Raw genomic sequence first — 26,676 nt, 5'->3', positions numbered from 1 at the left:
AAATCAGATCAAAAGGGGAAAAATATGAGAAAAGAATAAAAAAAGCAAGCAAACAACAAGATAGGTGCAAATACTATGCTTTGATCCACTTTCATTCTTCATAATTTTCTCTCTGGATGTGGCTGGGCACTTTTCATCACAAGTCTATTGGAATTATCTTGGATCACCAGGTATGAATTTTAATGAAACTAGAAAGCAGAGGTACCACAGTGTGAGCAACAGTGGAAGCTGATGATTGGGAAATCCTCTGATGGGTTAGAATAAGAATAGAGGTTGAGAGTCAGGACCTCAATGTTCCTTTTCCTAGTACGGCCATCATTGCATTCTAAGAATGAGCACAGAACTTGTGACTTGGTTGCTACTATCCTCCCAGAACAGAGCACACATTGACAGCACACAATGAGCAAAAAAGTTAAGACCAAAAAGCTTTTTGTCTAGTACAACCTATCCAAATTGTGGGAAAATGAATTAAAAAGGAAATTGGCAGGAAAGCAAAGGGAATAATAGGCAACCTAGCACATGTATATATTTATGTATATGCCTCCAAACATGAGAAATGTTAATCAATAACCAAAAACTGTTTTGTGTCTATTATGACACTGCTTTATTCAAAAAAATCTTAGGATTACTTAACTTTTAAATAAAATGGAACTCTAAAGATCATCAAGTTTAAACCCCTCATTTTAAATGGAAAGAAACTAAAACTAAGAAAGAAGAATTAATTTGACCATTTGATCATTATCAAATCTATTTATCTATTTAGCTAGCTAGCTATCATTTCTGTCCCTCTTTTTGATCAGCAGTTTTGATTTCACTCTTAAAAATCACTTTTTGATTTTACTCTCTAAAAATCACTGAACACTCCCCCAAAGAGCTTTTGTTTATGTAGGTTATATTTATCATATTAGAAATTAAAACATAGTAGTATTATGAAAACAGTTTTGATCTTAAATATCTCCCCAAATAGGGTCAATGAATCACACTTTAAGAACTACTACTTTAGAGAGACAAAACTGACATCTTTAAAAGCATTCCACTCATGGAAAGGGGTCCTTTTGGTGGGAATCTTGGAAAATATAAACTTCCATATATTCTTGAATTAGACTGAACACATCTGGATAAAAAAAAAAAAAAAAAAAAAAAAAAAAAAAAAAAAAAAGATAGACTTTTTACTTGTTGATCTTTAGCCTAAAGATTTTTGCAACTAAAAACAACTCCAAATTTTCTACTTCTCTTCAAATCATACCACATAATAAACCTAGACTATCTAGAAAGATATTCAGTAAGTTAGGATGAGGGATACCACTCCCCAGCAATGAAAAATGTGGAAACCATTTCTTTGAATCCATTTGTCTTTTTCAGCATGCAGCTGTTTCAATGGAAGTCACAGCCCACCAAGTTCTTACTTGCTTCTTTCAAGATTCATTCCCTTTGAATGGGAGATGCAGATTTCTTTCTTCAGTTTCACTCTAAGGATCATTTTCTCTTGAAGATAATCCTTCACCCTTGTGGTTCTTGTAGAAGGAGGCTTTTATTCCATGGTTTGAGACTGACTGAGAGCTAAGAAGAGGCCTAAGTTTTGTGTCTGATATACTTCTGCTCATTTTTGGCTGCTGTAAGGGACCTTGGGAAGAATAAGTAGAACTCTCCAATAAAGATGAAGTCATCAGACTACCTCAGTTTGGGACATATGAATGGCATCAACAGAATAGATAATACTATAAAGATCTCAAGAGAGTCAGAATAAACCTGATGCCTAAGAGACTTTGTTAAGTTTTTATACATATAAACTTAAATATTCTGAGATAGGCACTTAAGAAAGTCATGCATTTCTGCCAGAGGGAATCAAAATTGAGCATAATTGATTTGAATTACAAACATGAATATAGTTTAGCATGCATGTGCCTACATACTGTATCAATGCAGAACTGCTAAAGCAATGATTACAGCAATAATGTAATCTTATAAGTAAAGGACACAAGTCATAGTATTTGATAAAAACTATAATATTTTCAATAAACACAGGCCTTTTGAAGCAGGACTTTTTAAACTTTTTCCACGCACAACCCCTTTTCACCTGAGAAATTTTTACATTATCCTGGGTATATAGATATGAAAAATAGATGTGCAAATCAAACATTTACTGATAATAAATCATAAAGAAATCTACTTTAAAATAATTCTTTGGTATACATATACTTTTATCACTTATTAAATACAAAAGCAAATTTGCATACTAATGAGATATAATGAGATGCTTGTTTATTTTTACATACAGAATTAGATCTTGCTAGAATATTCGATAATTTTTACTGTTGTCAAACTTTTTGGTCCCCCACATTCAGTTACATGATCCCAATGGGGGTTGCAACTCAAAGTTGAAGAAGTTTTGTTTTAAAGCATCAAGAGGTGAAAAGTAGAATGAACATTCTATTTTCTTACTGGTACCTCATATGGGTCAACTCAACTGCTAACATTATTACTCCCACTGTTGAACTACAAGAAATAAATCTTTCTAAATCCATGAAGGCAACAACCAGAGTTTTGTCAAAGCCAGAAAACAGAGCCTATCTTGGGATGTTTCTCACGGTTCCAAGCAGTAAATCACAGAAGGGAAGGGGGAGGTGGAGGGAAGACATTTATTGAAATTAAATCATCAGCTTATAAACAGTAGAGCTTTTTTTCCCATTGTGAAGACACTAAAAGAAAGGGGGAAACAACCTGAATAGGTTTTGTTCATAAATAGACCAGAAAAGATGGTGATCTGTCTTCAGTGCCATTTTTATTTAATGATGAGTGTATCATTGAATAAACATCCTCAAACATGTTAGAAGCAGGCATGTAGACAGGGGAAATCTGAATTTAATGAAGGTGATTCCATACAGGAAAGATAAAAAGATTCCTTTTTTTTTATATGGGACTATGAAGAGAGGAAGAAATGAACTGAAGTGAAATCCTGTGACAACTAAAGATAACAAATCTATCCAGCAACCAACTGGCAAACAGCTGTCAAACCCAAGTAAAATAAAACAAAACAAGAAAATTCCCTCTGTGTCACTCAATTTATCTCATACATTTTTTTTTGGGGGGGGAGGGAGGAAGTTAAATCAAGTCCTACACAATGTGGGATTTCAAAACCTATGAGGATTAATGAGAGCACTTCAAGGAAGACTGCAGCAATTCATTGAGCAGAACAGACTCTGTCATGCCAGTTTATAATAGTTCGATAATTTTTGTAGAGCTTGGTGAATTGTTAAAAATTGGTTGACAATCTGGTCACCACAAATCTCTCAATACTCTGAAAAAAACTTCAATGAGATCTGTTTCCTTCCATAAGTGGGGATAAGTGTCATCTAGATGGAACATAAAGGACTCAAAAATTGCTGACCAATATAGTCTGAGTTTTTAAAAAAGTTATATGAATTTATAAATTAAGTTAAAATCCAAGGGTTTTTAAAGTGGGAGCCAGTAAGCATGAAAAGAAAAACAAGCAGCAAAAAAGGTGAAAAGCTCACCAAACATTAAGTATGGTGACCAGATGTCCCATTTTGGACAAGAAACTCTCCCATCTAACTTCCTGTCCCTGCAAATTCATCTCTGAAGATGTTACTCATTGACATGTATGCTCTCCTGAGTCACACTCTCAGCTTTTTGTTTCTGCTTTCTCTCAACAACAGACATATTTGCTTGCCTTTATTATATTTCTGTGTTCTAAGGCAATTTTATAGCTGCTGCCATCAATTCTACTGGTTGGTCATGCTTTTACTAATCATATTCATCTCTTCTCTGATTGACACATAACTCTTAGATTGGAGTATCCAACTGATGCCGGCTATATAAAGAGATAGAACAGGTAGCTACCTAGGTAATAAAATGAGGAATCAAAATACCAACTTCCATTGCAGCTTAGAAAAAAAAATAAACTCATGATGGTCTATCAGTTAAAAGCTAGCACTTTTTATGCTTTAATTTTTGAGTGTTTAGGTGGCCAAGAAGCTATGTCAATGACCCAAGCCCTTTAGTCTTCTGAACTAATTAAGTTCTAGGAAAATTTCAATACCTAAGGGAAAATTAGCCTGATGCTCATGATTTTAGAATACTGTTTCCTCCTCACATGTCCTTCATGCAAACACCCAAGCCACATAAGTTCCTTAGGCATCCCTTCTCTGCTCATTGCTGGTGTGTATGCATTACTGGGAGTATTTGTCACAGGTCACTGGGAAGAAGGAACTGGCAAGGACAAAGAATATTCCATATCTATTTTTTTTCTCATGACATTATTTTACTAAATGATTTTATTTTGAATTAGAGCCATCATTTAAGACTCTGGTAAATGTAACACATTGGTGGTGTTCATGAGTTATGGTTTTATATGGATATGGTCCCAAGATCATCTTGAACTTGGGACAATTTTTTCTTAAGGCCCTTTACATGTGGTTAGGGGTGAGAACTCCTAAGTACTACTCCTAGATTTGCTAAATGTTTACTTCTTTTCATAGTTTTGTGTTCCCTAGAATTTGACACAACTCTTGCAGTTGTGTCATGAAGGTCATGACCATATATTCCAGTCTTATTTCTCGAGGCAAACTTTAATGTATATGCTTTGCAAATAAGGATTCCATTTCTCTGGTCCTAAACTAGGGCGTTACTTCCAAATCCACAATGAAATGAAAAGAGAGAATCTTACTGTTAACATTACATCCTTAAATCAGTGTGAACACATGAAGACAGCATGCAACTTCTAAATGGTTAAGGCATTCATTTTTCACAGGACCTTAGTGCTAGGAAAGCATACTCCTAAGCACAATTAACTAGCAAGGGTATTTCTGTTGCCCATGAAAAAAAGTTAACAAGACTAGAGATGCTCTGGCTAGAAACGTCTCATAAGGTTTTCTGCCTAGGCTTCCAATTATCTTTCAGCAGATGCTTCATTCAGTAGTCTTACTTTCCTGTTTTCAATGAATATTAGGACATGAATTAAAATAGCTATCTCACAAGTGAAAAAAGATCTCCTATCTCTCCCCAAAGGAAGAAAGACAAGCATCCCTTCTGTATCAAGGGAATAGAGGCACTAAATAATTTGATCTGGTTGTCATCTGCAAAAGCAGAGGACATTAGCATGAAAAATAACATTTAAGATGGATATCTCCTGAGGGAAATTTTGATGAAGCAAATTAGACACAGTGAGATATAATAGAAATGTGTTTACATGCATAATCAGTCAACACATATATTTACTGAGTGCCTACTATATAGCCAATAATTTGCCTATTTAGATAATACTTATCATTGCCAAATCAAAGTTTCAAAAACCATTCAATCCCAAGTTCCATGACAGTAGTAGTGGCCAAAAAAAAAAAAAAAAAAAAAAAAAAAAAAAAAAAAGTTAAAATATGAAAAGTTCTCAGAAACTTTCATATACAAAAAAAAAAAAAAAAGTTGTCCACATGAAATTGCCATGATATTTGAAATAAGCAATGGAGCTAATACTAAAAGTACAGACTGTTGGGAAAAATTGCTTTATCTTCATATACTTTAGCCTCTTCATCTGTCAATGGCGAGAACTGGGAGATGAGATATCCTAGGAGAGAAATGGACAGTGGTGCAGTGTAATTGGATTATAAAATATATAGAGGGAAGTAAAATATAAGAAGATGGGAAAGATGGGAAGAGATCAGGTTGTAAAGGGGCTTAAATACCAAAAAGAAGATTTTATGTTTTAACACAGAAGTAAGATTAAGTCATTGATGTTTACTGAGAAGGTTAGGTTAATATTGTCTGATATGAGAATTACTTTGTGGGGGCGTACAGATTGAATCTTCCTAGTTCAATGAAGCTAAAGTACAGCACTCCCTCAAGGGTGGGTTCCTATTAAGAAGGTCCTATTCTATTAAGAAGATGTAATAAGTCCTAGCTTCTCTACTTTGGGGACCAAAATGCCCCTAAAAGTCTTAAGCAGAAACAAAGTGGACATCTGGATGTCACAGGAGAAAAAGGTGATCATGAAACTTGGACTATGGATCTTGATCATGCTGCTTATCTTATTTGACATAATAGAAGGAAGAGGCAGATTAGAAGAGAGGGTTGGGTGTGATGGTAATTGGATTTTATAATAATCAACCACTTTTTTTGTTTGTTTACTTGCTTGCTTTTTGGGAATAGTGGTCTTTTGCTCTCTCTTTTCTAGGCTTTTCACGCTGCCTATTCCTAGCATTTTCTAAAATCTTCTATGCCTAAAACCTTCCATGGCACCTCATTTCCTGTGACCTCAGAAAACAGATTAAACCATCAGATACAACAAATAATACACATCCCACCTTTAATTCATTATTATACTACTGTTTTGCTTATTTTTTCCTTCCTCCTGGTCTTTTCCTGAATCACTGAGCTGCCCTGATACCTCAACTACAATAACTTCAGAGATTGTGCCCAATGATCCGGGTGTAACAAGAATTAGGTATAACCTATATGTGCTAAGTTGAGAGAGCAGCCTCTCGCAGGACAATGTTGCATTCTTCTCTCCCATCATGGTTTAATGGCCATTTCCCTTAAAGCCTGGGAGACAGCCTTTGTGATATTTCTTCCTGCCCATCTCCATTCTGCTTTGGAGGTATGAGCTGCTGACCTAGTTAGGAAGTAGATGCCACCATAGTATCCTTCCCTTGCTTTCTCTGACTCTCCCTCTGTCCTTCTCTGGTCCGAGTTAAACATGCTCAGTAAAGCTCCCTTATTTATAGCATCATAGGCTGTTCTTGTTCCTTTTTTTAAAGCCTTTTTTTTTTTTTTTTTTAAATCCCAGAGCAGCTGTATAGGTTGGGGACAGGTGGCAGAATTTAAATACTAATCATGGTCTTAGTGATGTTTTTTGGAGAAGGGAACTTGGAAATTTTGACTTTTCAAGGTCCCTTCCTTCAGGTTGATAATTCAGTTCCCTCTCCCCATATACTTTCAGGAATATTTCCCAAACCTATCTATAGTTCCATTCATAGAGAGCTGTCACATACCCGCACAGCTGAAAATATTCCTGTGAATCATTATTGTACATTACCTGTCATTTCAGGACTAAATCAAAATATCCCAGAAAAGAATATCAGAAAACTGAAGGGCAGGCAGAGGAGTCTGCTCTTAATGAACCTACAAAAACAATTATCACAAAACAATAACCACAACAATGTTAATAATCACAATAATGCTTCACAAGGGTATAGAACTTTGGAATTTACAAAGTGATTTCATTAATACTCCCTTGAATACTTTATATGAATAATCTGCTCAAGCACTATTCAATATTGTATTAGAAATATTAGCTTTGGCAATAAGAGAAGAAAAGAGGTTAAAGGAATTAGAACAGGTAAGGAGGAAACCAAATTATTACTCTTGGCAGATGATATGATGGTATACTTAGAGAATCCTAGGGAGTCAACTAAAAAACTACTAGAAACAGTTCACAACTTTACCAAAGCTGCAGGATGCAAAATGAATTCACATAAATCATCAGCATTTTTATATTACAAACAAATTCCACCACCAAGAGATAATAACTGTAGATAATACAAAGAGGCAAAGTTAAGAACTATATGAACACAATTACAAAATACTTTCCACACAAATAAAGTTGGATCTAATCAATTGGAAAACTATAAAGTGCTCATGGGTGGGTCAAACTAACATAATAAAAATGGCAACACTACCTAAATTAATCTACTTATTCATACCAAACAAACTCCCAAGAAATTACTTCATAGAGGCAGAAAAAATAATAATAACAATCATCTGGAAAAAAACAAAAGGTCAAGAATTTCAAGGATATTAATGAAACAAAATGCAAATGAAGGTGGCCTAGCTCTACCCCATCTAAAACTATATTATAAACAGTGGTCATCAAAAGCATTTAGTACTGATTAAGAAATAGAGTAGTCGATCGGTAGAATAGGTTAGATTCACAGGACAAAATAGTCAATAACTAGAGTAATTTATTGTTTGACAAACGCCAAAATTTTTTATTTATCTTTTGGGATAAGAACTCATCATTTGAGAAAAAAATACTGGGAAAATTGGAAATTAGTATGGCAGAAACTAGACATTGACTCACACCTAACACCCTATATACCATGAGGTAAATGTGTTATGAATTAAGCATAAAGATTGATATTGTAAGCAAATGAGAAAAATCAGGTTTACCTCTCAGATCTGTGGAGAAAGAAGTAATTTGTGGCCAAAGAACAACTCAGGTACATTATTGAATGCAAAATAGATAATTTTGATCATATTAAGCTAAAAAGTTTTTGTATAAACAAAACCAATGTAGATAAAATTAGAAGAGGCAATAAACTGGATAAAGACTTACATTCAAGGGTTCTAAAACAAAAGTCTCATTTCTAAAACATATAGAAAATTGACTCAACTTTATAATAACTCAAGTCATTCGGCAATTAATAAATGATCAAAGGATATGAACAGGTAATTTTCAGATGAAGAAATTAAAACCATTTCTAGTCATATGAAAAGGTGCTCTAAATTATTATTGATCAGAGAAATACAAATTAAGATAACTCTGAGGTACCACTACATACCTCTCAGATAGACTAAAATGATAGAAAAAGATAATGATGAATGTTAAAGGAGATATGGGAAAACTGGGACACTAATACATTATTGGTGGTCTTGTGAACTGATTCAACCATTCTGGAGAACAATTTGGAACTATGCTCAAAGGGATATCAAACAATGCATATTCTTTGACTTTCTTTTCAATTTGTATTGGACTTATATCTTAAAGAGATCATAAAGAAGGGAAAGAGACACACGTGCAAAAATGTATTTGTAGCCTTTTTGTAGTGGCAAGAAATTGTGAAGTGAGTGGATGCCCATCAGTTGGGGCATGGCTGAACAAGTTATAATATGTGAATGTTATGGAATGTTATTGTTCTATAAGAAGTCATCAGTAGGATGATTTCTGGAGTGACTTCCATGAACTCATGCTAACTGAAATGAACAGAACCAGGAGATCATTGTACATGTCAACAACAAGATTATACGATGATCACTTCTGATGGATGTGGCTCTTTTCAACAGTGAGATGATTCAGGCCAGTTCCAATGATATTGTGTTGAAGAGAGGCATCGATACCCAGAGAGAAGACTGTGGGAACTGAATCTGGATCACAACATGGCATTTTCATTCTTTTTGTTGTTTGCTTGCATTTTGTTTTTTGTTTTTTTTTTCATTTTCCCCTTTTTGATTTGATTTTTCTCATGCAGCATGATATTTGTGGAAATATTTATAGAGGAATTGCATATGTTTAACATATCACTTGTCGACTGGGGAAGTGGGTGGGGAAAAGGAAGGGACAAAAATTAGAACATAGGGTTTTGTAGGGGTGAATGTTGAAAATTATCCATGTATATATTTTCTTTTCTTTCTTTCTTTCTTTTTTTTTCTTTTTTTTTTTTTTTTTTTTTTTTTTTGCTGTACAAAAAGAATCAGACTCTGAAATATTGTACAATTAGCTTGTGAAGGAAATCAAAAATGCAGGTGGGCATGAATATAGGGATTGGGAATTCAATGTAATGGTTTTTAGTCATCTCCCAGAGTTCTTTCTCTGGGCATAGCTGATTCAGTTCATTACTACTCCACTGGAAATGATTTGGTTGATCTCCTTGCTGAGGATGGCCAGGCCCATCAGAAGTGGTCATCATATAGTATTGTTGTTGAAGTATATAATGATCTCCTGGTCCTGCTCGTTTCCCATGTATATATTTTCAAAATAAAAAAGCTTTAATTAAAAAATAATGAAAACTCCAAAAAGACTTGGTCTTACTGAATCAGACACAACTGAAAAATCACTAAACAATATCTTTCTGATTCTAGGACCAGCATTCTATTCATTGTACCACCAAGCTGCCTCCAAGGCTCCTGAATTAAGACTAGAGAAAGAAAACTCTGAACTAGGAAGACTTGGCTTCAGTTGGCTGTATGCCCCTGGGCAAGTTACCCAAACTTTTATGCAGTGCTCTCTTGAAAATACTTGAAGAATATAAGTTTCAGAGAAGATGATGCCAACCTACATTGGTGGAGGGAATTTCTGCATCCTGGAGGTCTCTGAATCAATAAAATCATATCTAGTCTATATCCTTTCTTTCTTTCTTAGGATAAAGTATAGTCATTCAGTCCTGGATATATATAAAAAGCCAAATGAATATAGCAATTTAGAAAAGAAGCAATCAATATGACTGTGGACAATGATCAGTGAATCAGAGTGGTAAGAAGGATCTAGGCTGAGATGAACTACATCAATAGGCTATGAGTATAAAGGTTGATTTATTGGGAGATTGACACTGACGCTAGCAATGAATCATATCCACAGTTTTGACTTCCCTTTGATTTCACCAGTACTTGTTGTGATATGGAAGTCATCTGCCAACTTTTTTGGCTGTCTAACTCAGGTCTAACTCAGACCTGTAGAACAGATCTCTTTATGTGAGAGGATGATGATAATACAAAGAGACTGAGAGGCAGTTGCTATTCTCTGACCTCTCCACTGAGAGGCAGTTGCTGTTCTTTGACCTCTCTCCTCTTCCCTCTGCCTCCAATTTATTTCATTCCCAGTCCACAAGCAACACCTGTGTCAGTAAAGGCTGCTTTGCAACTCCTTCAGATGTTAGGATTCACAGTTGTGGAGGCTCTGGGAGAATTGAGCTGTCCCTTCACCTAGGCATGTTCCTTAACAAGTACTAAAGAAGGGGAACATGAAAAGTGCTGATAAAAATCTTCAACAGAAGCTGTGTCCAAGACTTCAATCAGTCAGTTAATCATTAAGATAAATGAAACTTGGCCTGGGATCTATTGGTGGCCAATGAGAATCACACTGGTTTTGATTTAAGGCATGGTCCTTAAGAAATCTAGCCAGTAAACCCCAAGATATTTTGAGAGGCTTCAGAGGTACAAAAGAAAATAAAAAATTACTTTTAAGAGCTTATGTAGGAAAAGGAATGATACCCTATGTGGACAGAGGGTAAGAAAGGGAAGGAGGGAAAGAGAGAGGGAAGGAAGGAAGGAAGGAAGGAAGGAAGGAAGGAAGGAAGGAAGGAAGGAAGGAAGGAAGGAAGGAAGGAAGGAAGGAAGGAAGGAAGGAAGGAAGGAAGGAAGGAAGGAAGGAAGGAAGAGAAGGAAGGAAGGAAGGAAGGAAGGAAGGAAGGAAGGAAGGAAGGAAGGAAGGAAGGAAGGAAGGAAGGAAGGAAGGAAGGAAGGAAGGAAGGAAGGAAGGAAGGAAGGAAGGAAGGAAGGAAGGAAGGAAGGAAGGAAGGAAGGAAGGAAGGAAGGAAGGAAGGAAGGAAGGAAGGAAGGAAGGAAGGAAGGAAAAGTTTTCCAATAGACCAGTTCCAGCCAACTTTACCCACAGAGATGGTTGTTTGTCCTTCATTCTCAAAGAGGATCATGAAATCAGGGATTTGATGCCATGACATGCAAGTGAATTGGATTTAAGAGGGGAGGACTATGCAAGGTCATCTGCCTCACTTTCCTTTGCAGAATGATGTGTGTGTGTGTGTGTGTGTGTGTGTATGTGTGTGTGTGTGTGTACGCACACATTTGGGCTAGGTGAAAGAGGAGATTCTTTGCCTCAGCAGCTACCTATCTTTAATCACTGAATGGATGACCTCAGTCAAACTTTGGAGTTTCAGCCCTCTACAGAGATCTGTTGAAGATCTTAGCTTAAAAAAGGCCAAGATCTCCCATTTCATCCACAGCCATCTCCAGTCTTCCAGAGCTATATCTAGCCATTGGACCCTGATGGCTATGGAGGGGAAAGTGAGGCAGGTGATCTTGCATAGCCCTCCCTCACTTAAATCCAATTCACTTGCATGTAACATCACCTTCATGATGTCATGGTCCTCTTAGCAAATGAGGGTCAAACAACAATGATCAATAAGCTCTTAGACAATAAGTATCTGATGAAACAGTTTGTGCCCTGGAGGAGACTGGGTTCTATTGTGGGGAAGATAACAGAAAAGCATATTTACATACATCTATGGGATCAAATATATGTGAAGTAAATACAAGCTACTTTTGGGAAGGTGCTAGAAACTGAAGGGAAGAGGAAAGGCTAATGATTTAGGTCTGGAGCCAAAATATGGGGCATATGGTTGTAGGAAATTACATACTACTAAATAAGAGTCCATAACCTTTCTCGTGTCATGAATCCCTTGGCAGTCTAGCAAAGCCTATGAACCCTTGGTCAGAATAATGTTCTTGAATGCATAAAATGCATGAGATTACAAAGAAAGCAATCACATTAAAATCTAGTGATCAAAATATTGGAAAAATGAGCTATTATACCCTAGATTAAGAGCTCAATATAGAGTAAAAGGCCTGTTGTATTAAAAAACACAGAATAATACTTGGAGGAGATCTCAGAAGCCATCTAATCCATTTTGCTTCATTTTGCAAATAAGGAACTGAGGTAAACTCATGACAAGTAGAAATTGTATCATTGTTTTTATATGGTTAATGCCTACCACATAGTATGCATTTGATCAATATCTATTGATGACTGCCCAAGCTCCCACAGATAGTAATGATCAAAGGTATGATATCAACCTAGGACTTTTGATTCCCGACCCATTGCTCATTCTACTATAGCATGCTGAAACCCTTCATAAGGTCCTTTTCATTTTTCTAGCAGATACTCTTTCTTTCCTTGGTCTTTCCTTCAGTAAGGAGCACAAGACTGTGAAGGAATCTGAAAAGAAGCCACAATAAATAGAATCCCACTCACTTCCTAATGATCACTTTTGAAATGAAACTGATCACACAAAAAAGACCAAAATGGAGAAATGACTTCAACAGACACAGGGATCTCAGAATATATTTCCTTATCAAAATCTCCCAGTCCTGATACGTAGATCTCAATTTTTAGACTCAATGATATAAATGCAGTAGATTTTGGATCAGCCCTGAAAGATATCACAGACCATACCCCCTCATGAATTCAGAAGAACAGGTGGCAGAAATAACTTTAATAATCTAGTGTTTGACAAACCCAAAGACCCCAGTTTTGGGGATAAGAACTCATTATTTGACAAAAATTGCTGGGAAAATTGGAAATTAGTATGGCAGAAACTAGGCATTGACCCACACTTAATACCATACACCATAAGGTCAAAATGGGTTCATGACCTAGGCATAAAGAATGAGATTATAAATAAATTGGAAGAGCATAGGATAGTTTACCCCTCAGACCTGTGGAAGAGGAAGGAATTTATGACCAAAGAAGAACTAGAGATCATTATTGATCACAAAATAGAAAAATCTGTTTATATCAAATTGAAAAGTTTTTGTACAAACAAAACTAATGCAGACAAGATTAGAAGGGAAACAATAAACCAGGAAAACATTTTTATAGTCAAAGGTTCTGATAAAGCCCTCATTTCCAAAATATATAGAGAATTGACTCCAATTTATAAGAAATCAAGCCATTCTCCAATTGATAAATGGTCAAAGGATATGAACAGACAATTCTCAGATGAAGAAATTGAAACTATCTCTAGCCATATGAAAATATGCTCCAAGTCATTATTAATCAGAGAAATGCAAATTAAGACAACTCTGAGATACCACTACACACCTGTCAGATTGGCTAGAATGACAAAGGGAAAGATAATATGGAATGTTGGAGGGGATGTGGGAAAATAGGGACACTAATACATTATTGGTGGAATTGTGAATACATCCAGCCATTCTGGAGAGTAGTTTGGAACTATGCTCAAAAAATTATCAAACTGTGCATACTCTTTGATCCAGCAGTGTTTCTACTGGACTTATACCCCAAAGAGATACTAAAGAAGGGAAAGGGACCTGTATGTGCCAAAATATTTGTGGCAGCCCTATTTGTAGTGGCTAGAAACTGGAAAATGAATGGATGCCCATCAACTGGAGAATGGTTGGGTAAATTGTGTTATATGAATGTTATGGAATATTATTGTTCTATAAGAAACGACCAGCAAGATGAATATAGAGAAGCTTGGAGAGACTTACATGAACTGATGCTGAGTGAAATGAGCAGAACCAGGAGATCATTATATACCTCAACAATGATACTGTATGAGGATGTATTCTGATGGAAGTGGATTTCTTCAACAAAGAGCTCTAACTCAGTTTCAATTGATCAATGATGGACAGAAGCAGCTACACTCAAAGAAAGAACACCAGGAAATAAATGTAAACTGTTTGCATTTTTGTTTTTCTTCCAAGATTATTTTTTACCTTCTGAATCCAATTCTTCCTGTGCAACAAGAGAACTGTTCGGTTCTGCACACATATATTGTATCTAGGATATACTGTGACATATTTAACATGTATAGGATTGCTTGCCATCTGGGGGAGGGGGTGAAGGGAGGGAGAGGAAAAGTTGGAACAGAAGTGAGTGCAAGAGATAATGTAAAAAAAAAATTACCTAGGCATGGGTTCTGTCAATAAAAAGTTATAATAAAAAATTTTTTTAAAAATACTGAGATTTGATAGATTTAAGTGACTCACCCAGAGTCACAATGTAAATGGCAGAACCAGGATTTTAAGACAGGCCCATTCTAAGATAGGGACATAAAATGACTTTGATCATTACTATGGTCAAATTAATTTTTAAAAATTCAGCCAAACAAGAAAAAAAAAAAAAAGAACAGGTGGCAGAGAGGGCTTCTGGTAGGGAATATCCATCCTCCTTCTCTCTGCCTCACAAAATTATTTCTTTTTGCTGCTCAAGCACCAAGCCTTTCTTGAACTCCACAACTGCTCATGTCCTTCGTCTCAAACTACTCTGTTGTTATTTATATTTGTATTCACTCACTTATTATTTAACCTGGATATACTTAAGTTAGGTATTTTTTCACTTTCCTTTCCCCACAATGAAATATATGATCTTATCTTGAAGAGGGATTGTTTTACTCCTTTGCATTTGTACCCCAAGTGCCTAGAACAGTGCCATTGCACTTAGCAGACATTTAATTAAATACTTGCTGATAAACTGAATGATTGAAGAGTTACCTGGGAAATGTATAGCTCAGGTTCTTGATTTTTTTAGCATGTTTAGGGAAAGGAGACAGCTTCACCTTCAACAACCACATGATCCAGGGAATCTAGCCAGGAATGTGGGGGCTGTAGTTCATAAAGAGCAGCCCAGCTGGGATCTCCATCCTGACTAATGCTCATGGCTTAGGTTCCCCAGAGCCTAATTATGTCATGTCTTGCTGTATCACCAAATCAGTCTGGCAGGAACCTTATGTAGTCACCTAATTCTGCTCTTCTTTCTCTAATGCTAAGGCTTTTTTTTTTAAGGACAGCAATGGGAATGGATAAACAAATTGTGATCCATGAATATAACGAGATATCATTTTGCTGTATGAATACAGAAAAGCATGGTAAGACATACAAATTATTCCAAAGTAAATAGTAAAGTTACATATGTGTTTATATATACATCATATACATATTTATAATTTTATATATACACATGTGTATATGTGTATCTGTGTGTATATATACACACATATATATGTGTATATACATATATATGTATCTACATATATAGATAGATAAATCAATATATATGTAAAATACCTACAAAATATGGATGGAAAAAATAATAATCACAAATCCATAAAAACATAATGCTGTCAAATCATAACTTGGCTTTAAAGAAGAGTAGTGAAAAGGCACTGCCCACTTGCTCCTTTGTAGAAGCCAGGGACCAAAGGAGTGGAATATGCTTTTAACATTAGATTTTTGTTTCCAATTGGTTTTATTATTTTTTCCCTTTAAATATATGTTTATGAGTGTTGATTTATAAGAAAAGGGGAAGATTACATAGGAAAATTTAGGTAATATAAAGACAAAAAATATAAATAAAAATCAATTTTTAAAGAGGACACTAAAAGAATGACTAAACAAAATGTGACAAATGAATACAATGGGACTATCACTGTGCTATAAGGAATTATGAACATCAAGAATTCAGAGAATCCTGAGAAGACTTAGTTAAACTGATGTGAGTGAACTAAGCAAAAGAAAGAAAACAGCATACACAACAATGTAATTGGGGGGAAAGAAAAGAAAAAACTAAACTAAAAACTGTGTAATTAAAATGACCAAGTTTACCCCTGAAAACCTGATGAGGAAAGGCATCTTTTTCTTTCCTTTCCTTTATATACTATCAAACTTATTTCATGTTAGTTTTCTTAACTGCCTTTTTTCCTCATTTTTTTTCCCACAAAGAATGTTATCTTTAAGTAAAAGAAAATAAGGCAATATAAAAACAAAAGCTTATTAATCAAATTATTTTTTGAATTATTAAAGATCTCATAATTTTTAATAGTAACTTTAGTTATTATTATTTATTGATCCTTGTTGTCAAGATAATTTTCCGTAGAGGAAATATGATAACGGTAAAGTGATCTAGACCTTAAAGTCCTAAAGATTATTAATTCTTCTAACAACTTAAATATCTTAAGCCAGCTGACATTTATATCTACTAAATCTTATCTTCAAAAAGAATACTTTTTCCCCACATTCTAAATAACTTCTCTTCATACAGTCATGAAAGTTGGTCACTAACCTATATTAGGGTAAGATCTGACTCATCCTTCATATAGAAAGCAATTTTTTGGTTTTAGCTAAAATAAATAAATAGAAGTATTGTAGATACATTCACCCTGTCTAAGGCAGAGGAGAGGTTTTTAAATGGCTAAGAGAAAAAATAAGAGTTTGCTTAATCTAATCTAAAAGTTAAACCATGTTCTATGTAGTTAATTTTAAACAAATATTAATTTATACCATTGCTAATATGGCATTCATATTTATCAAGAATGATTTCCTTTCTTTCTTTTTCTTTTTTTGCAGACATGGTGAAAATTTCTATGTGCATAACCCAAGTGGCAAAGACGTTAAATATGTTGATGAAAGGGAGAAAACTTATACGTAAGTTCAAACCAATTTGTAGCAAAAGAATTCAGCAAATCCCAGCTGAGAAAATATGTATCCACCACAGGTCTAATAATAAACACAAAAGCTATACAACTCGCCACCAGAGGAAATAAAATATTTTAATAAGAAATGAGCAACTCATCTCATAACCTCATGAAAAGATGCCACAAAAGAAAACAAAATATATTCTATATCACCAACCTATTTTTGGGAGTTATAAATGTCTATACCAAAAGGTGTTTTCTCAAAAGGAGAAAAGTAACCAAATGAATTTCTCAGTTGATTTTTATATTTATGATTTAGGCATCAACAAAACATAAATCTAGTCAATCATATAACAAGTCCTTTTCAGTAAAAGCAGATATCAACTTCCAAACATTAAAATTAAAATAAGGAAAGGAAATAATAATAAATATAATGTTAGAAGAAAAAATATGATGAGGAATTTAAAAGAATTTTATTTGTTTGCTTTAGTTAAAACTTTTTTATTCTCTTGGAGTATTTTATGAGTTGATATACCATTTTTCAGAAGATGTTGAGAGAAGGATAATGATTTTAAAAGAAAACATTTTCCTGTGACTAGTCTTCTTCCCAGCATGCAGCATTCAGGAGTGAGAAAAACTAAGTGTTAGAGGACAGAGATTTCTTAAGTTCATTAATCAACTCTAGGGGGGAAAATTCCCCTCCCCAACTTAAAATCATTTAGTCACATGAAAATTTGGCACATTGAGTTTTTTTTTTTTTCCAAGTGTAATCAGCAAGATACACACTCATTAAAGTTCAGCCACAAGGAATAGGGAAGTAATTCTTTGGGTACATTTTGCATTTGAGTATGTTTTAACATACATAATTTAAGAACTGATTTTATATTTTTATAATTTTATAAATTTTTGTAATTTTTTATAATTTTATAATTGTACAGCTATTATAGCCTAGAGGTCAAAATTAGGTATAATGATAGAAATGACAAAAAAGTAAATTTAAACTTGATTTAAATCAATGCCTTGAGTGGTGCTTGGTTCCCTAAGATCAGAAGTTTTTAAGTAAAGGCTATATGGACACTTAAGTATGTTAGATATATTCAAGTATAACTGGACTGGATGACCATTAAGTTTCCTTTTCAACTCTAAAGTTTGTGATTGTATTTTCATTCTTCTGATTGTAGATGAAATCATTAAATGTTTCTATCAGTCCAACATTAATATAGTCCTTACATGTGGAAAGATAGCTCCTCAAATACTAGAATGAAAACGAAAACAAAAACAAAAATATCCCACAAAGTCAGTTAGATATACTCTAGATTTTAAGCTGTTTGTATCTCAAGATCTTGGTCCTAACCTTCTCAGATATATGCTAGGGGTAAGGATTAAGCTGAGATTCTTCCAGATAAAATATCTGACATTTTTACTTAGATTAGTCTCTGGGCAATAGTTAATTATAGCATTTCCCTTTAGGGCTCAGTTTCAATATAAAATACAAAAGATGTTTTTTTCCATGAGTTCAGAATACCTCTTCAACCTTAGTTCTCTAGAATTAGCCTCCTAGCACTATCTCTAGGTAGAAGGATTGGCTCTACACTTGACCTCCACTCTTGCATTAATATTCACTATTAGTGATGATGTAAGTCCATGGGAATGTGATGAGAGCACTCAAAGGAGTTCCATATTAGTAAGTGATATCATTACTAGATCCTTATATTAATGGCTTACCAGACTTTTCATAATTTTCCTCCCAATTCCAGCTTTGCAACTTTTGCTTCAGTCAAGGATTAGTAACCATCAGTCTTATTTATTCCTATGAGCCTACACAGAATTGTTTGTGAACTTAGGGGAAGTCATACCAGTCTTCTACTGGATTCATGCCTGCTCTCTTAAGAAGAAGTTCCATGGGAAACACGCAAAGCTTTGTGTGCAACAAAAAGTCATTTCTTCACCTTCTAACACAGTAATTATTTTTCTCCCTATTCTTCTCCAGAAGTAAAAGGTTTCTTACATATCCCAACTTGTGAGGGCCAGTTAACATGGCAGGTACTATCTTACATCTAATTAGGACCAAAATCTCAATATCCTGTATCTGGCAGAAATAATTCAGCTGGAAAACTTTTGGGATTGGTGGTGGTGTGTTTACTTTTTGAGTAATAAATTATTAAGTTGAAGCAAAACATCTTTAGCCATAGGATTTGTCCATTGGCACCAAAGTATTTTTGGCAACAATACTCAAAATAAACAAAGCTTTAAATCCAAAACAACTTCAAACAAACACACACAGTACTTAGCAGAATTGCATGAAGAATAACCTTTTGTTTACAGCTATTGGGAGTCTGTGCACTGATAAAACACAAATAACTCTGGAGCTGGATTAGTTGATTATTGTTCACATTTATGCCTGCTAGGAGTGAAGCAATAGGGGTGGGGAAAAGGAGGAGAGAGGCAAGGGAAATAGAATGAAGTATCTTAGAAAAACATTCCCAGTTTAAAAAAAAATCCATAGGCCAAGACTATAACAACATTTCATATAGACTTTACCAAGGACCTTTGACAAGAATGCTATATGACATATCATCCATGGAACATCTACCAAAAAAAAAAAATCAAACCCCTCATTTTCCTGGGAATAAAAATTTTTTTTCCCAAAGGGTTTTCCAGATTTCACCAATTTAAACATTCTTGGTTCCATGTGATATTAGGAACCCATTTCTTGCCCTCCAGTACCATATCCTGTTTCTTATTCAGCTATATCAGTTCCTTCATTAGGGATTTTTGATTCTCAGCATGTTAGGGGCTCAGCTGTTGCTGAGAACACACACAGGAAAAGCAAACTAAAGATAGAAATCTGTGACCATGATTTTGAAAAGAATAATAACAACAATAATAGAAAAACCCACCACAGATTTCTGCAGTGGGATAATTGATCATTTTGAAAGCCCTGTATACCTTTAAAGCAGACGTTTTAAGGAAAGCCAACTTTAATCCCTTATGCTTTAAAGTACAGACTCAGAAACTTTCCCTATAGTTTTTTTTTTTTAAGTATTAGTTAAGCCAGGAGACATTGAACAAATGTATGATGTGAACAAAAACTGAAATAAAATTTTACATGAAATGAATTAACTACTATGGGAAAAAGAGCCAATTTGGCATCACAGGAAAAGGATCAGTATTGGGTTCAAATTCTATCTCAGATATATATTATTAGCCCTTAAGCAAGCAATTTATCTTTCAGTGACTTGGCAATCCTGTAACTATAAATTACAGAAGAGTTGCCAATGTGTATTGGTAGAGGGAGTTTTTATACAGGGAATTCTCTACACTGAAGAAATACAGACAGAACTCTACATTACTCCAACAGCACAGAAAGTTCACTGAGTTATGTATTCATCATTCTCTAAATCATCACACAATTTTTGATTGCAAAGTAGAATGGGAAATAAATACAATAGAATCCTTCAAAGGATGTGAATTCAAGTCAGAATTCTGTCATTTCTAACTGTGTGATAATTGAACTTCATTAGTACTTGGCTTCCTTAGCTATAAAATGAAGGATTAGGACTTGCTGACCTCTGAAGTCTTTCCCAAATCTTAATTTATGATTCATTGTTTGTTTCACCTTATATTTTAGAATATAATTATTAATGCAAAGTAGAATATAAGTACAAATAAAAGGTATGAAAATTTTCAGAAAATTGAGAGTCCAATTCTACTTGAAAGCATCAGGATGGATTTCGTGGTACAGATGACAATTGAGCCTTAAAGGCCTTAAAAGATAGGGAGAATTCTAACAGGCAGAAATGAGGTACATAACAGATTTAAGGAAGGCAAAGGCATGAGGCAGGAAAATACAGAATATTCATAGGGAATTTCAAGAAGACTGTTTAATGAAAGGCAATAATAAGAAAAGAGTCCAAATGAGGTACCTATGGCCAGATTGTGCAAGGCCTTGAACTGGAGGCTGAAATTAGATTTTATTCAGTAGGAAATGAGGAAGCATTGAAGGATTTTGAGCAAAAGACAGGTTATCATATTACTAAATTTGTGTGTTGGGAATTAGCTAAGGAGAGATTGAATGCAAAGAGACCATGTAGGGTAACAATGTTTCCATAATTCTACTTTGATGAGTCTACTGTAGACTCATCAGTGTAGGAACTCTGTTCAAAGATGTAATCATGTCCCATTTGCACCTGCTTTTCCTATGAAGCTTCTATCTTTGTTATCCTGGAGGTGCCAGAGAGGACCCACCCAACCTGCTGCAATTGTTCCTCTATATCCCTTGACAAAGCAATGGAATCTGCTGATTATCCCCAGTTATCCTGTTTTGTTTTGTTTTTTTTTCTTAATGACTGACCTGTCTTTCTTTTCAATTATACATTTCTCTACTGTGATATTTTGTTTTGATTCTGCATCGTGATCCCTCATTTATAATTACTGTAACCATATATGCTCATTTTTAAAAATCACATATAGTTCAGCCTTAGTAGACTTTTTCTATTTTTTTTTTAACCAAGGACCAACCTTTTGTTCATCTAGAGTTGTCTGCATTTAGCCAATGAGAAGCACAACACCTTTCCTGCTTACACCCCAGTACACCATACCCCTTTTTTCCAAAACATGAGTATGTTGCATGTGAAATTTATTTCTATTGTGACTACACCAATGAAACAGAACAATTAACAAAAGTATAAGTCTGCCAAGACTAGATAGGTCAGTAGGTGCTAAGGTCTCTTAAAAACAAACAAACAAAAACCCCCAAATAGAGAGAAAACACCTTTTGTTTATCCTTACTACATTTTACATATATTATAGCACACCAAACATAATTGGTGAAAATGTGAATTGTTCTAAATCTTCTGGAAAACAATCCCAAATTAAGCAAGAAAATGAACTAAATTGTCCATACCCTTTGACCCAGCAATCTGACTACTGGATATATATCCTAGGAAGATCAAAGATAGCAACAAAGGCCCAATAGATTAAATATATATATATATATTTATAGCAGGTTCTTTTTTGTGGGGAAAAAAGGAGGGATGGGAAAACTGAGTGTCCAACAAATGGTAAATGGCTAAGGCATCATGGTACAATAGAAAGATTACTGGGTTTAAAGCCAAAGAACTGGGATTTGAGTCACAATTTTGAAGTTTAATACCTATAAGAATTTGGACAAATACTTACTTTTCCTCAGTTTTCTCATTTATAAAATAAGAGGTTTGAATTGGATGACCTCTGGGTGTCCTTCTAACTCTAATTCTATGATCCAATCAGAGGAACATAATAAAATATTATTGGATGCTTTAAAAAAGATGCATATATGGAATTTTAAAAAACACAGGAAGATTTATATGACTTGAGACAGAGTTAAATAAGTAAAACTAGAAGGAAAATATTTATAATAACTACAATGCTATAAATGAATACAAAAAGGAAACCCAATTCTGAGTAAATCTAATAACCACTTAGTCCAGAAAAATAATAATGAAACATCCTTCCCTTCTAGATCTCACCAAAGAGGCAGAAAGCTAAAGGAGCAGAACATTACACCCATTGTTAGATTCCATTACTGAATAAGTTTTAATAAGTATTTCATCATTTTTATGTTTTATGAAGGATAAGAGTAGGATGGGAGGAAAATGAGGAGTGTCATATTTTACTAGAAATAAGTTTTAATACCTTAATGATATAGTAGCAATAAGTTAGTCATTTTCAATTACCCATCTTCATTTTGTCTTAAGCCTCCATTTTGGGTAAATTATTTTCCCTTATTTTTCTACATTTAAAAAAAATTATCTTTCAAAAATAATTTCAATAGTAATAGTAGTAGAAATTGATAGACACTTGTGGACCTTCTAATAAGACAGACCACCAATGAAAAAAAGAATATAAGCAACTTTATCACTAACTTAAATAGTAAACTACCAAACAAATTACGTGGTTAAAAACAATAACAATAACAACACTTGGAAGCAAACATAGCTAGGACTGGAGACCCCAGCTATAATCCTGTTCCTAGGATGTGACTATAGCTGGTTCCTAAACTTGAGACTCAGGAAAGCCATTGTTTGTTAGAGGGGATAATATTGACTGAGTGACAAAAACTTGTCAGATGGCCAACTTGGAAGGAGACACACAACCTCCAGACAGACAGAGGATAAACCCTGTTGTGAGTACAGTAGGAAAGATACTTGCTTATCTTAACTTTTAAGACTCAAATTGGTAGTTTTTCCATAGTTTATTCTGAGGTAGTTGTGTATGTTCCCATGATCTTCCCTATAGAATAATGAAACAATCCCATAGTGATGAGGTATATAGTAGACTAATGATTCAAAGATCACATCCAATAAAAGCTAAATGTTTAACTTCCACTAGAGATGACTATAACAGTAGTTCTTCACTAGAACAGACAGTTCTCAGTCCCAAGAGAACCAACCTTTCTGGTCCTCACAATAAAAACACCTCTGCTTTCTACTTATAAAGGTGCTCATTACTATACAATTGTTCATTTCTTCTCCCCTTCTAAAGTCCACCTTTAGATTTCACTGAGAAAGGTATTGTAATCTAGTCTTGCTGGTTTCAGTGGAGTGACTCATAAATGTCTCCTTCTGCCCTTGGGCTGGTCTTTGAAGTCTGATTGCCAATACCACTTTTATACATAGCACTGAACTAAAAAAACTCAACAAAGTTTTTTCTACATTTGTACAGGGACTTGAGAGAGTAAGAACCACCAAGGCACTGCTAGTTTTACTGATTAAACTATTTCCCCTACTTTCTTCATAGAAATCTAGCCTCAGTCTAGCAGAGGTATCAACCACATTCGATGACTAAGATGGTGTTAGTTACAATGGCATACTAATTTTCCATAATGATTAGTCTATTTAGTACTTTTAGTGTGTGGAATACAGTTTAACACTTCACTCTTAAATTTGGTTCTAGGAAATTAGTAATAGGGAAATGCAGGAGGCTTTGCAAACACAAGGGAACCAATATTTTGCAACATAGCTTGTTCCTAGAGTTAAAACACCAATGAACATAACAACAAAGATCCTACCATTCTTGAAATGCTTATACCTCAGTTAACAACTTTTTAAATATTTACCTAGATCTTTAATAAGAGAGAGGGCTTCCCATGATACAAATGCTCCACTGCCATCATCAAGGGCACCCTGTCCAACATCCCAGCTGTCCAGGTGTCCACTGACTAAGACAACCTAAAAAATATAAATACATTGATTTACTAAATGTGAAAAGAAAAAAAAGTTAAAATGGCACTTACTACCTGGACTGTAATTATTCTCTTTATAAAATATTACAAGAAAAAAACTTATGAATACATTAGATGTAATAAAATTTATAAAGCCAATCCTCCACTCTTGTGGTGCCTCTCCTTCAAACTGTTCTCCATAGTATAATGGATACTCTTGTGAGTAAAGATTTTAAAATTTCTATATTCATATTCCTAGAGTTTGTTCTAGTGCCTGCAATTTATAGTAAGTCTTCAATTCTTATTGATCTACTAGTATGTGTGGTACTTTCTTAAATTTTATGATCAATAAAAGGAACACTATTTAAAATTAAGGGTCTCAATTCTAATTCTAGATATCCCACTAGTTTCCTGTGTAACCATGGGAAAGTTGCCCAAACCTCTATGGGCATTATCATTAATTGGAGAATGGTATTATTTTTGTAATGTATGATTTTTATAGAACACTGTTGTGCTATAAGGAATAATGAGTTCAATAATTTTAGAAAAACATAGAAAGACTTGCTCAAAAAGATGACGGGCAAAATGAGTAGAACCAAGAAAACATTGTATACAGTAATAGCATTATTGCTTTAAAAAAAACTTTGCATGAGTAAGCTATTTTGACTATTATAAATATCCAAATTAACTATAAAGAATATATGAATGACAATGCTATCTACATCCAGTGAAAGGAATGATAAATAGAAGTATATACTATATATTTGTGTCTAATGGTAGCCATTTCTAGGATAGAGAGAAGAAAAATATTTACATGATAATTTTGTTGTATATTTCATATGCAATTATTTTTTCTATTGTACTATGTTATTGAAATGGTTGTTTTATTCTATAAATTAAAAATAAAATTTAAAGAAAAAGAAAAAAAGGATTTGAGATTTGGACTAAATAGTTTCCAAAATTCCTCCTTAGCTCTAAATCTATGCCTTATGATTCAAAAGAATTTGGAACAGGAAGGACTCTTAAAATGTAAATACATTAATTTAAATGCTTAAATTTACTATTGTTAAATAAGTCAGGAGATAATAGCATTCTCTAAGAGGTAGAATCCCTGCAGCTTTCAGATAATCATGCTTTGTGATTTTAAAAAATTAGTAATTTTTTCTTAGAAAATAGATGTTTCCACCTGAATCATTTTTCTATGTGTGGATAAATTTTTAAAAACTGCCAAGTGGAGTTGGATTAATTATCTGAATAATTAAGGCTAAGAGAAATCTTTCTGCTTTTAGAAGGAACTGAGCTTCCTTTCCTCTATTGCCTCTATCTGAATAGATAAAACCAAACTCCCTTTCATTGTAGTCACATGTGACTCTTATACTGTTCCCCTAAATAGCTATGGAGCTGACCCAGAAGGAATGATTTCTTTGGGCCCCAAGGAAAGAATGAATACATATTGCAAAAAGAGGAAATTCTGATTTTAAAAATAGCATAATCCCATTTGGGATGCTATTCTAATCAGTTGGCATTCTTATCTTTCTTGCAATCCATGAAGTGACACAATTAAAAGGAACACTGGATTAGCAAGAGTTTAACATTTTTTGAATGAACTTTTATTTAGATCAGTTTTGTTTTTTTTAAAGAATAAAAGAAAAGTTAATTTTGCTTTTCCCCCCTTGAAATGGTTCATATGCACAAACTGTAATGGATTGGGAAATGACACTTCTTTTTTTTTTAATATTCTTATTTTCCCCAATTACATATAAAACAATAATTTTGTGGGGTTATATATGTACACTCATTTTTTATATATTTCCATTTGAATCCTGTTGGGAGAGGAAAATTAGAATAAAAATAGAAAACCACAAGAGAAAAAAGAAGAAGAAAAAAAAGTGAACATAGTATGTGTTTGATAAGGTTTAGATTTAGGGAACCAAAATGAGATTAGGGTTTCTGTTGGTCAGGGAGTTAAATGATAAGGTCTAGTGGCAGGTTCGGGGTTTAGGGAACCAAATGGAGAGGTTTGGCTCCTCTGCAACCCCTTGGGATTCGGCGCAAGGATAGGGAGTTTGGGGGACTTCCTTCTGGTGGTACAGAGGTTCTCTGTAAAGGAATTTACAGACCTGAAAACCTAGATTGATAAACAAGGTTTACTATGGGGATTGGAAGTAAGGTTAGAAATCCTGCCAGGCATAAAGTCTGGTTAGGGAAATAGTTGAGGATAAAAAGAGGGTGACACTGGAAAAGAATATTCTAGTAGACAGAGGCTCCTTGGCATCCCAAACATAGCATAGCTGGCATGTTTGGAACCTCTGCAAAGAGAAGATTTTAGTTTGGCTCTTTTATAGAGTGTCCTAGTGGGGGCTGGGAGAGCCCAAGTTGGCTCAGACCCAGTGGGGGCTGGGACAAGCCCAGATCTCCTATTAGAATTTAAAGGGATGCTTTTTGACCAGTGTTTGTAATTGAATCAAAAGCTCTGGCATCCTGGAAAGACAACTTGTCTGGGGAGGATATGCC

The 26,676-nt window shown here is 34.4% G+C and overlaps 1 protein-coding gene across 2 annotated transcripts in view; it reads right to left on the bottom strand.

Annotated features, from left to right (window-relative positions):
- The window catches only part of CPQ (carboxypeptidase Q), a 630,163-nt gene that overhangs the window by 190,366 nt on the left and 413,121 nt on the right, over positions 1-26,676 (bottom strand). For both annotated transcript variants that reach the window (XM_031947017.1, XM_031947016.1), the window contains exon 5: positions 24,058-24,169. In XM_031947017.1, the coding sequence (XP_031802877.1) occupies positions 24,058-24,169 (112 nt within the window). The remainder of the gene's footprint in view (positions 1-24,057; positions 24,170-26,676) is intronic.

The sequence above is a fragment of the Sarcophilus harrisii genome, chromosome 1, assembly GCF_902635505.1.
Source record: "Sarcophilus harrisii chromosome 1, mSarHar1.11, whole genome shotgun sequence".
Taxonomy (NCBI): domain Eukaryota; kingdom Metazoa; phylum Chordata; class Mammalia; order Dasyuromorphia; family Dasyuridae; genus Sarcophilus; species Sarcophilus harrisii.
Note: the sequence above shows the minus strand (reverse complement) of the source record. Positions and strands in the feature narration are given on the sequence as shown.